Raw genomic sequence first — 12,710 nt, 5'->3', positions numbered from 1 at the left:
CTTGCTTGAGGGCACTGAAGTAGCACAGGGCAGATGTTTTAATGACATCATTTGCACATCTACAGATAGTTGGCAGATGCTGGGTGGCAGGTTTCTCCACAGAATGGAAGGGGATCCATAAAATATAAGACTTTCTAAGAGTGAATCAAGTAAATGCTGCGAATGCAACTGTAACCTTTCCCACATTTATAATTATCATTTATAATTGTAACAAATTCTATATTAAAGTATTTTAATATTCAGAGTGTAGACAGCTACATTTATTACTATGTTTCCAGTCAATTAAAGTATTGACTATTTTCAATTAAGAGGTCATTCACATGTTAAAGAAATGCACCACAGTAATGACTTCAGACTGATTATTTGAATTAAATAAAAAAGGAGAGAAATCAACAAAATATTCCAAAATATTCTATTTCTAATAATATAAAACCGAGTAATTACGCAGTTTCTCATATTCCCCGTGTAAGAAAATGATACCAGTGAATTATTAACATGTCAGTTTTACTAAATTAAATAAATCTGTATGCACATATGTGTTTTTCCCACTGTATTATTATTATTGTTGTTATTATTATTATTATTTATATTATTGCCCAATTTTAAATCGTAAACCTGCAAAATAAAATCAAAATGACGACTTCGGAAAAAATATTAAAAGTATTTCTTTATTAGACATTACAGAGCAGGATGAGAAACATTGAGCTTCAATCAAACGATCACAGCTTCATCTATGCATAGGCTACGGACATCTCTGGAGATATATAATGATATGATCCACAATAATCTTTATGAGCCCTCTTTTTAAGATTTAGCTTCGACAGTCTCCTCATAGACTGTGGGTTTCGAGGGCCGCGTCTCTTTTTGCCTGGATGCCTTCAGTTCAAACACCAGCGACCCAGTCAGTCTGTGGTGACACCATGGTGAAAGAAAAAGCGCCATCATGGTCTGCAGAAATGACATTTGATAATTTTCTTGAAAGCGCTCTGAAAGTCTTTGTTGAAGTACGCGTAAATAATGGGGTTGAGTAAAGAGTTGGAGTAACCCAGCCAGTTTATGACATCCTCCAGCCAGCGGGGCATGTAGCACGACTCCTGGCAAAAGGGCATGACAAGGGCGACGATGAAGAAGGGCAGCCAGCACAGGATGAAGGTGCCCATGATGATGCCCAGAGTCTTCACCGTTTTGCGCTCCCGTGCCAGCGCGATCTTCTTCTTGGCTTCGGTCGCCTTCTCCTGCCTGTTCTCGAACAGTGGCACGGTGCTCGGGGTGTTGGGCAGGGGCAGGTTGCCTTTGGAGTTGCTGTGAACTTCAATGATCTCAAGAGACTCACCGTCCTCCGCGTGTTTGACCGCGCCGTTGGCGCTCGGCAGTGGTCGGGGTTCCACGCTCCTTTTCCAGCTCTTCCCTTGAGCGTCTCCATGAGTCTTTTTGTGAAACAGCGCGGGAGATAGCGCCAAGCAGGAGTCGGACACTTTCTTTTTCTCCGTTTTACGCACCGTCCTCCTGATCCGAAACCTGGCAGCTTTGAATATTCGCCCGTACAAAACTAACATCAGCGTCAATGGGATGTAAAAAGCCCCAAACGTGGAGTATATTGTGTACCAGGGGTCTTGCCTGATCTTACACTGCTTAGGGTTCGCTCTGTCCTCTGCCATGCTGCTGGGCTGGGAGCGCATGATTAGCATGGGCGGCACTGAGATGGAGAAGCCCACCAGCCAAGTGACACTGATGAGGACCGCGGCTCTCCTTGGTGTCCTCTTCTTCATATAATCTATGGGCTCGGTTATCGCCCAGTATCTGTCCAGAGCGATGGCGCACAGGTGCAAGATGGAAGACGTGCAGCACAACACATCCAGAGAGATGAAGATGTCGCACGGAATCTGTCCGAGAGTCCACCGGTTCAAGACCTGGTAAAGCGCCGCCATGGGCAGCACCAAAACCGACACCATGAGATCTGTGACAGCAAGAGAACCAATCAGGTAGTTGGCCACATTCTGGAGAGACCGCTCCAACGCGATGGCTGCAACAACGCACGCGTTCCCAAATATTGCGCACAGGATGAGCGCACCAAGCAGGAAGGATGTGATCACTTGATAACTCAGCTTCACCTCCTCATCCTCGGGTTTGGTTAGTTTGTTAGAAGAGTTTTCAAACTGATACCAGACTGTCGTGTTGTTTGCGCCCTCCATTGTTGGTAACCTCGATGTGTTTGGAGAGATTCGGTTACTCCGCGGAGAACCCGGTGCGCATCACATGGTGATACTCTGTAGAGCGCATGGCGGGCTGTTGGACTGTTTGGTGCAGCAGAGAAGCTCTGAACTGCGAGTCTCGGGTGCTGACGGAGAATGATGCTTCGTATTTATACTGGTGATGGAAAATGCGTCATGTGTCCGTGTCTGAGGATATCTAGCGGTTTAAGATGTGTTTAGTCTGCAGATGTGGCAGTTGAGATCCGGGAACAGGGAAATAAACACGTAAAACTCTACAATGTTCTCCTTGTTGTTCGTGATCCACAGGTTGCAAGTCAATCGTTTCTTTGCTTAATTTTCTTAAAAACAGGTGGATTTGGCGATTTGGAGGAAAAGGAGAATTGTGATAGCTTTTTGTAGCCGCTTTTTAATTAACTTCTGCTTTTTCATTTGACAAAAACAAAGAAAATCAAGAAACTGTCAACTTTATTAACAGTGCAAATTATTTTAATTGGATTAGGGTTATTTGTTTGTGGCTCTCAATTCAGCACCATGGCCAGAGCACCGGTGTCATTAGATGTGATACTGCCACCTGGTGTTGGTCAGTTTTCATAAGGAAAATGCAGCAAAATGACAATGCAACCTTTGTTGTAGTAAGTTCTAATGGCTTCGTAAGAAGTGCAAGGAGGGGCCATGCAGTTATGTGGCACAAAGCATAAGACATGCTGACTGAAATAGGATGAAAAATAGAACATGGTTACAGCCATCTTCTCCATTTTCTATATATGTAGAGAGGAGCCTTCAGTTTGCTTTGTTTTCTGTGCCATAGAATTTGTAGTGCAATATGTAATTCATGATCAATCATGAGATGTTATATAATAAAACTATGTTTATTCAGCAATAATTTATCGTATATTCAGGCATGACGGTGGAGGTGTACAAATACAGTATACAGTGTACAAATCATATTTGATTCCGTTTATTTGCTCTAAAATAGTGTACTGGAACGGTTATTGAGACGGTTCAGTTACATAGAGTATAGTGACTTCCTTTGTCACTATCTGAGCATAGGCTGCTGGTATGAAGGGCGTATAGTGTAAGTGCACCAACAGAAAAAAAAAACAGTAACAGTCCTTTTTTATGCTGTTTTATTCAAGACACATAAACTTAGCAAAACAATACTCGATCTACGACGTTACACTCCATGGAAGAAAAAAAAAGGACAATCTGGCTCCAGGGTCACACCAGGGTTTCCGCCGCGGAGTCCTAAAAGTCTAAATTTTGATCACTCCAATTTAAGATCTAAACTAGAATTTAAGGCCTTAAATATCTTAAATTACATTTAGTCAAGTCTTAAATTCGTACGTCCATTTACCTCTTCATTTGCAGTATGGCCCCCTGTGGCTCCGGCCTATTATGTTTCTGTTCCTCGTTAGTGGAGCCCACACGGGCGATGTCTTGAGTTGATAGTTAAATGAAAATACATTTTGTTAATTTAAACGTTAATTCTGGGTCTCTGATTTCCCTTATTTTTACCTACTTCGTACACCAAGTACGAAGTATGTATTAAATTCAACCAATCTTAAGATGGTCTTACAAAGTCTTAAATTTGTTCAACCCTACAGAAACCCTGTACACAGACTATAAGTGTGTGAGTACTTTTTCTATCGCCTTTCCTACAACCTGGTGAACAGACCAGAAACCGACCTAGTGATCGTCTAGGTAGCGCGCGTGGATTTTTGACCCATTAGACATCCCGTAGCGCTTTCGTTTGTGTGACGTCACTGACGTATTTAAAGCGAAGGGGCTGCTGCTCAACTTTGTTTTTTTATGCTGGTCAGTCCATCGTCTTCGCGACCATTGAAGTCCTGCAAGTTATCAGGTAGGTTACTCCACGTAGTAAAAATGTCAAAAATAACGAGTGTCGTTATCTTAGCCTTCTGTAAAAACCGCCACAAGAGAGTGTGTTGTTATTATCAGAGCCTGCTAGCTGGCTAACAGGCTGGGTTAGCGACAGACTGTTTACTTTACTCGGCTACTGTAACTGTTAGCGTTGCACTTGTTCATGCGTAACGAGGGGAAATGCGACAATAATTATGTCGCCATTGTAGTTCAAACAGTGACAGAGAGAAACCTCCATCAGAATAAAAAGCTCGCGTAGTTGACTCAAATCAAAAGCCATGGAACAAGCTCTGCAGCCGTTGGTATTTAAATGACTGCATTTAAAGAATGTAAACTACCCCACTCACATTCCTTTAGTCTGAGGTTGTTTCCTGCTCTTAGCTCTTTAGTTGTAATGAAATGGGAAATCAGCTGCAGCAGGCAATGATAATTTGGAAACCAGTAAGCTTTCCATGTTGGCTGGCAGCTTAAACGCCCACTGTGGTGAGATCTTTCTCGTGGAATGACATTAATGTTACTGACCTGCACAGATCCCTGACAAGTCATCAGCTTATCTCCAGGCCGGGATCCAAAACGTTCCCTACAAAAGCGTAGTCGTATAGGACATGTGATATATATAAAGAATGTATTGGCACCATATACAGTGGTGTGAAAAAGTGTTTGCCCCCTTCCTAATTTCCTATTTTTTTTGTTTGTCACACTTAAATGTTTCAGACCATCACAATCATTCAAATATGAGACAAAGATAACACCAGTAAACACAAAATGCAGTTTGTAATAGTGAGGGAAAATAAAATTAATATCTACATGGTCCTGTGTGGAAAAAGTGATTTCCCCCCAAACCTAATAACTGGTTGGGCCACCTTTAGCAGCAACAACTACAATCAAGCCGTAATTCCTCCACGGTTCTGTAAAAGACTCACTGCAAGTTAGCGCAAACACTTGATTGTAGTTGTTGCTTTTCACACATGACCATGTAGGTTTGAATTTTTGTTTTCCTTTAATAGTACTAACTAAGGCTGGGCGGTATGACCAAAAATGTATATCACAGTATTTTTCCAAATTCTGGCGGTATTTTTTAAAATTTTTATGCATAATCACATGTTTAACACATTTTTCTACTGTTATGCCTACTGTTTGAGAGAGGAATGTTAGCATTGCCTGCTGATGTGGAAATCCAGGGACATTTAAAGCTCAGATAAAAAAAATAAAAAAAAAAAACTACGGTTTCATTTATTTTGTGATATTTATTCCTATTCTAACATATTTAAACTGCTACATCTGTAATGTTAATAGCAGTGTGATTGTCTGCCATAATAATTGTAGTCTGCACCCAACATTTTTGTTTTTCATTCATAAAAAGCTAAAATTGGGAACACTTTCAGGGATAGCTATAGGTCATCCAAAACAGGGACGTCTGGTAGGGCAGTCCCCTGAAAGAATATCAGTTGGGCCCTTCTACCCCAGCATGCAGCCACTGCTGATTTTCAACCAGCAGAGCATAATGGTTTATTCGTCCATTGTATATTTCATTTTTGAACATTATATATTATGTTTCGTGGAAAAACTAATGAAGAACTAACCTAATCTTGGAATATACAAAATCTAAATGGGCCTCTCAGTACCATAGCCCTACACAGACAGCTTGACTTTGCCATTGTATGTGGAGGGCAATGGACCCTTGTCAGGTAAAAGATATTAAAACCATCCCAAAGTCAGTGTAAATGTTCCAAAATTCTAAATCGTCTTTTCACTTTGTTTAAATTTTTCACATTTAGGCTATTTAAATATTCCAACAATAACGAACTTTTACAAGGCTACATTTGAACACATCGTGACCAAGTAATTGACCCTTGCCTGATGCTAATAATTACTGAGTAGAACTTGAATGCGCCATAATACAATTCAGTGCAGCCTCATAACTGAGTGGGTGCTTATGCTTTACTGGGGCACTGTCTGCAGAAATAATATGTGTGAAACATAGAGATTGCTGCAGATAACCTCCGAATCGTAACGTTCAGTTAGCTACACTAGGAATCGTTGCTCTACAATTAAGTAGCGTCTTATCCAGAGCGATCCTATCTGATCTTCTACTGCCTGCTAGAGTTCACTCTAGCAGGCGCTTCGCTCACTCACATTCACTTCAATTCGATTTGGTTGAACAAACAGTGGACCAAACCACTTTAAAGAATGAGTGAAGGTGGTTATTGAAATTATTAATTCATTAAAATATTGTGTGACTTTGTTTTAGCTCGGATTCATTAGTATGAATATATATTAATTTAATGTATAGTAACTTAGTCATAGATGTTACTGGGGCCCACAGCCCTGATGGGCCCCATCACCTTTCCCTCCTATATCACCCCAGACATCACCTGAAAAACTAATAAACAACTGACATGGCACCTTTTCTTTGGCAAAAGTCTTCTCCCTCTGATGCTTCATTTTGTATGTTGTAGCGTTCGAAATGCTGTGTAATCAAATAGATCAGTATGCTGGTATATTAAAAATTCAGTTTGACAAAATAAGAAATCAGGAGGGAACCAACACACTTTCACACTGCTGTACCTGAATTTTAACACCCATTTTGCACTGGAGTAGATTAACTTGCAACCTATTTCTGTAAAGTCCATTTTTGAAAATTCAAGGGGAAAATTCAACCTGCATTTTTTTAACATTAGATTTTCTTTTGGCTATTATACTATCAGTCTCAGTCTGATTCACCCTGTCATCATCAACAGATGGCCTGAGACCTTTCTGCTGGAGAGTGCGGACAGAAACGGAGCCATGCTCCGCTGCAGGAGGTGCCGTAGAGGTGTCATAGACTCTGCGAGTTTGTCAGTGGTTGGTGAAAAGTTTCTATAACTACCATCATTATTGTATTGTTGTTATTGTATTCATGAACTTTAGCATGCTCAGGACTGGCAGTTTTTAGAATGTTTTAATTCTGATTAACTGGTCGGCCTATGTAAGATATTTGTAGATGTCATCAAGAGCACTATTAATAACTAGTGTGTAAAGTTCTTTAAGGGCATCGGCGTTGATAACAGCTTTCGTTTCAGTCATAAAGCGCAATAGAAATGGAATCTGTTTGGAACCGTCAGGATGATAGCGTGTCTTTTATCTTGAAGGTTCAGCCACAGGTGCACACTACAGATGAAAGCTCAGCCGCTGTTTGCAGTATTTGGCATGTGAACGTTGACGCGTTGCCAGAGTGGATACTGACCTCTGTTCACCAGGTAAGTAGGTCACCTTAGGAATGAAGTGTGTCAGTATTCGATACTAGAACATCTCTGGAAACGCATTTGGGGCACTTTTCAGACACAGTTACCGTCACACATGTGCAAATGGGCAGTTGGGCCTCTCCATGGGAAATTTGAGTACAAAAAAAACAAGACAGAACAGCCCGGATTCATTTCCATGCTCTTCTGCATCTGTGTGTGGCAGGTGTAACTAATGTACAGACTCCCTTTATCTAATGTCAGTTCTCTTCTTCTGGCTGTTCTTCCTCAGTAGTGGCTTCTTTGCAGTGTTTCAACCATGAAGTCCTGACTCGCACAGTCTCCTGTGAACAGTCCCTCTGAATGTGTCTGCTACTTGAACTCTGTGGAGCCTTTATGTGGGCTCCAATCTGAGATGATAATCCCTGAAAATGGTAACTCCAGTGAATTTACCCTCTGCAGCAGTACACCTTCCTTTCCTCATGAGAATCAGTTTCATCGTAGTGTTTGATGGTTTTTGCGACTGCACTTGAGTAGACATTCAAACTTCTTGGAAGTCTTCAGAGACTGACCGTCATGTCTTAAAGTAATGATGAACTGTTGTTTTTCTTTACTTAGTTGAATGGTTCTTGCCATGATATGGATTAGAACAGTAGTTAAATAGGACCAGAAGACCACGTACCAACCCTGCCTCTGCACGACACAACTTATGTCAGACACATTAAGAACAAGTGATCTCTTAACAAGGCATATATGTCAACTGAAAGCCATTACATTACAGCCATTACAGCAATTACTCACTCATGAAGCTGAATAAGAAAATGCCTGGGCAAAGTTGTCACCAAAGCGAAAGGTCACTATTTTGAAGGCTATGTTTGTTGACTTCATAATCCCATGAATATTCCTTCATAGTTGTGGCTTCATCTTCAGTATTAATCTTAAATGTAGAAAAGAACAAGAGGAAAGAAGAGCAATTGAATGGGATGGTGTATCCAAATGTTTGACAAGTACTGTTTACTTTTTTTTTTTTAAAACTCACACTCACTTTCTTAGTGTCAGATTTAGTTATCCTGTTATTCTTGAAGTTACTCATTAAAATTAAGATGAAAATCATATTGTACACAGTGTTTATACATTTTATATTACCACATTATGTTCACACTTACTGTAACTATCAGATTAATTGATGAGTAGAGTAATTGCATCATTAATTACTATTTCATCACCCAAAAATCACTACATTTTATATTTTGTTTTATGAAAACCATAGTTGTGATTAATGTGCATGTTTCTGTTTAGGCCCAGTGGACTGTAGGAAAACTCAACTGCCAGAACTGCGGCGCTCGTTTGGGTGGCTTCAACTTCGTTAATCGCACAGAGTGTCCCTGCGGCCAGGACGCCTCTATCCACCTAAGCAAAAGTCGGGTGGATCACGACCACAAGCACAATGTTCTCATCGTCCAGCCAAGGAGAACGATGCCTGAGAGGGTCCAGGCTGGTCTGCTGGCTAATGGCTCGCAGGATAAAGAAGAGATGCCTGGATTCAACAGGTCTGCACTGGATGCTTCACAGCTCGGCACGTCTCACATCAGCCCCCCAGAAGCCTCCAGTTCCCTGACTCAAAACACCCAGACATTTTCTTTCAGTCCTCTATACTGCATCTCTCATAGGAGACGGTGCAGTTTGGAGGACGATGCAGACTTGAGGTCATCGTGTTTTTGCCCTGTAGGCTCCAAAGCCATGTCTTCCATTGTGAGGTCAGGGACAGATGAGACTACATGGTCGCCCCTCTCCTTTCGCACAAGTCGGCAGTGTGACGTGCCGTGCCGTTCATCTGTTTCTGGAGGTACACGCTCAACTATGGATCAACATCTGCTGAGAACTGAGGAGAATTTTCTAGAGACCACAGCAGTCCATGAGGAGCTTTCAGATTCAGTCCCCTCTCTGAGGGAGAGATTCATCGCTAACAGTGTAGCTGAGCAGGAGGAAGAAGAAGGGGTATGTTGTTGGTCTTTTAATAGATTTTCACATTATAGAACGCATATCCCTGTCACATAACTACTAATGCTATACAAACCTATATATTCACCCAGTGTAATGTTATAATGAGCCAAGAAAGCAGCATCGTCCAGGTTTCCTGCAGTGTTGTAAAACATTTTTGCTTGAAACAAAGGCCCACACTGCTTCCATCTGCTGCTCTCAAAAAAAAATCTATACACTTAAGGGCTGCAAAATGTGTCAACATTTGTAAAGTTTATCCAACAGCCCTTTCATGAGGTTAGAACATTTTTCTGCGAAAAAGAATGTGATGATCCAATGAACACATTTCTGTAAAATGTAACAACCAATCTGATGCTCCCCAGGGGGATGAATCCTTAAGATGACCTTTCCTCTAGCGCTATTCTCAGGACAAGCTTTGCATTTTCACCCTCACTAATGATAGTGCTCTGAGAACAGCTGCTTCATCAGTGTTGTCTTTAATCTGGTAAATCAATTTGCAGATTCATCCAAATCGCATTGTTCTGCCCTTGGATTATTCTTTCCATAATTTGGTCTCAGCTGGTACGCACAGCTCGTACACCTCAGGAAACAATGAAGCAACTGAAATGTGGTGCCAGTTGCTATTTCATCATCTTTTTACAAACACATTAACAAGCTCTAATGATGGATTCTGTTGTTTGAGCTGCTGAACCTGTGGCAGGGATCTAGGCTGTTAATAAGTAAGTGTGTGTGTGTTTTCCAGCCTCAAGCTGTTGTGGATTCCCCAGCCTCGAACAGAATGAGCAAAAGGGAGAAGAACCATCTTAAAAGTCTTCGGAGGAAAGAGAGGAGGAGAAAGAGATGGCTGCACAGCCAGCTGACGCAGGACCAGGTGAGAGATCAGTGTAGTGTCATGTGGATGTATTCAGTGTCCAATTCAAGAGAACTACCACTGGAAATGAAAAAGGAAGTTCACATCTCTTTAACGGAGACAATGCAGGTCAAATTGATGAAGTGACGTTTGAACATTTAACATAAGATAATCCTTTATTTATCCCACAGTGTATTTTATTAATTTAATTAAAATAAAATGGACATACAGCTCTTTGTTTCTACTTGTATTCATATTTATTCCACAAAATGAATCATTTGTACATACTTGCATACATGTGGTGTAACCCCCTAGTCCAGCACCCATGACCTTTTCTTTTAGAATTCTCTGCTATAATTCAGAATGCATAGGTCCATCAGTTATGGTAAGTTGTCCTTAAACATAAGAATATTCAGTTGAATAAAATAAATGAAAATAAATTAGGAGACCCTGAAAAATAACCTCAATAAATCCAATAAAAACAAAAAAGCCTTTTAGGACATTAACGAAAAATACTGCCACAATGCCACATCTCTCCTTGCTACTTTGTTAGCACTTTGGCACACGCTGTTGTTGTTATCATATGGGCTACGCACGCTGGATACAAGTAAAGGGACTGCTTGTATGGGAGTTCTTATGTTGGAGATTTTAGATGCAGGTATATAATCCAATTCTGGCCGATATTGGTATCGGATCAAGACGCCCTTATTAGCAATATTGTTTAAAATTTTGGGAAGTGAGTCGAAATCACACGTTCACTGACTCCTTAATTCCTCAAATACGGCTAAAATTGAGTACTTCAAGATTAACACTTTAATTCTAGGCATGTGTGAGTAATAGATGAAAATTAGGTACTAGAAAGGCAAACTAATGTCAGAATCACAAGAATGTTTGTAAAATAAAAAGGACTTAAGTGATGCATTTTGCTTCACTGCTGTGGATGAAAATATCGGATGTGTTTGTTTCCAGGCTGAGAGTATGAGGACCGACAGCGAGGAGGAGGACAAAGAAGGCCTCACTTGTGCCGTGTGTCTCGACATCTACTTCAATCCATACAGCTGTCAGCCCTGTGGTCACGTCTTCTGTGAGCCATGTCTCCGCACCCTCGCCAAGAACAGGCCGACAAACACACCCTGTCCCCTGTGCCGCTCACTCATCTCGCACACCAGCTTCCACAAAGGTGCGTATCCCCATGGACTCCTTTAATCACTCAGTCAGCGTTACATGGGAAGAGAATGAAAAGTGAGCTGATTTGTGATTCACTCCTTCCAGCTGCTCATACTTGTAAATTAGTGGTTTATTTTCACTGTTCTGTTCTGATTCCCTCTCCAGAGCTCAACCACACAGCAAAGACCTTCTTCCCAAAAGTCTACTTCACCCGCAAGCAGAACTTCCAGAATGCCTCATGTGCAAAATGGCCTCTACCCAGTTTTCCCAAACGCTTCCGTTACTTCTGGGGTGAGAAAATGTGGATCGGTTAATTTTTCCCTAGAAGATGTTCCATCTTGTGCTAATGATTAGAGTATTCTTCTAAAGAGACGGTAAACAGACGAACTGTCTCTGGTGACTGACCTGCTTTTTGCTCATAGCTGCTGTCAGGCTATGACCTTGTTTACTTAGAAAGCCAGGTCGTGTTATCACGTTTTTTTCTTCTCTTTACAGGCAGTAGTAAAAGTTATCTTTACAAGAAATGACTTTACAAGAAGAAAAACAACCCCCCAAAAAAACATTGTTGCATGCACGTATTTTATGTGTCAAATGACGAGGCTGCCTTTATTAAAATGAGATCTGTTTGAATTAAGTACACACAGTATTAACATAGTACTATATTATTGAAATAACTGCTCCATACATGACTCATGGCAGTTTGGGACTGAAAAATTTGTCTGGATGCAAATATTTTTTGGTGGGGTCCTATATAAATTTGAAATGTTTCAACCAGGAGACCACTTCAAAGCAGCATAAAGGTAAAAGTGGCCTAATGACTGAATACAGACTTTATTTTATTCAGGGAATCAGAGACGTGGAGGAAGAGGAGGGAGACACTGGCACTTTGTCCACGGAGGTTTCACACTGGAAGCGTTGGATTTCACCGACATGCGAGGCTGGCTCTTCGATATCGGCCTGGTCATCGTCTATATGCACTCACTCAACTGGATCCTGGCTTTCCTCTTCCTGTGTTTTCTCATGTACTACTTCTTCATTTGAGTCACTTAAAGTTACCCGTTGGTTAGCAATTCAGGTTTATGCCTCTTTATTTAAAGGGCAATATGCACTTTTCTGGTTTCACAGGTTGAGTCACACACCACATGTGATTTCAGTGTTACAGTATCTCATACATATCAGAGGTCATCAAGACACGCATAGAAAGGTTGAAATATTCACAGATGTTTACAGTATCGGTTCACTTACTACAAACTGATTTAAAAATGTAGGAATGCCGTATTGGTGTTTCATTTTTGCGTGTTTTGCATGTTATATGTGCAATAATACTCTCTAAGGTGTCCTGGTATGCTGTTCAGGGCTGAAGTGAAGGTACTCGTA

At 41.0% G+C, this 12,710-nt stretch overlaps 2 protein-coding genes across 3 annotated transcripts; one reads left to right on the top strand and one right to left on the bottom strand.

The window, feature by feature from the left end:
* Positions 1–649: 649 nt before the first annotated feature.
* Positions 650–2,417, bottom strand: htr1ab (5-hydroxytryptamine (serotonin) receptor 1A b). The gene has a single exon (XM_047570080.1). It carries the CDS (start codon positions 2,190–2,192, stop codon positions 942–944), a length of 1,251 nt encoding a protein of 416 aa, XP_047426036.1. The 5' UTR covers positions 2,193–2,417; the 3' UTR covers positions 650–941.
* A 1,553-nt stretch (positions 2,418–3,970) lies between these two features.
* Positions 3,971–12,399, top strand: rnf180b (ring finger protein 180b). 2 transcript variants are annotated; one of them, XM_047570612.1, is made up of 8 exons: positions 3,971–4,074; positions 6,836–6,938; positions 7,226–7,333; positions 8,615–9,313; positions 10,059–10,187; positions 11,136–11,346; positions 11,499–11,624; positions 12,178–12,399. In XM_047570612.1, the coding sequence occupies exons 2-8, from the start codon at positions 6,882–6,884 to the stop codon at positions 12,372–12,374; spliced, it is 1,527 nt and encodes a 508-aa protein (XP_047426568.1). In that variant the 5' UTR covers positions 3,971–4,074; positions 6,836–6,881; the 3' UTR covers positions 12,375–12,399. The 2 variants fall into 2 exon arrangements, with proteins under 2 accessions (XP_047426568.1, XP_047426569.1); XM_047570613.1 differs by lacking the exon at positions 3,971–4,074 and adding an exon at positions 7,608–7,749 and having other exon boundaries at positions 6,904–6,938.
* The last annotated feature ends 311 nt before the right edge of the window (positions 12,400–12,710 follow it).

This window comes from Mugil cephalus, chromosome 19, assembly GCF_022458985.1.
Source record: "Mugil cephalus isolate CIBA_MC_2020 chromosome 19, CIBA_Mcephalus_1.1, whole genome shotgun sequence".
NCBI lineage: Eukaryota > Metazoa > Chordata > Actinopteri > Mugiliformes > Mugilidae > Mugil > Mugil cephalus.
The sequence above is the reverse complement of the archived record's forward strand: the minus strand, read 5'-3'. Positions and strand labels throughout refer to the sequence as shown.

Bases quoted from the DNA above. Each gene is read 5' to 3' on its own strand.
- htr1ab (XM_047570080.1), bottom strand. From the start codon at position 2,192: ATGGAGGGCGCAAACAACACGACAGTCTGGTATCAGTTTGAAAACTCT.
- rnf180b (XM_047570612.1), top strand. From the start codon at position 6,882: ATGCTCCGCTGCAGGAGGTGCCGTAGAGGTGTCATAGACTCTGCGAGT. The intron at 6,939-7,225 runs GTTGGTGAAAAG...TTTATCTTGAAG, and splicing joins ACTCTGCGAGTTTGTCAGTG to GTTCAGCCACAGGTGCACAC. The intron at 11,625-12,177 runs GTGAGAAAATGT...TATTTTATTCAG, and splicing joins ACGCTTCCGTTACTTCTGGG to GGAATCAGAGACGTGGAGGA.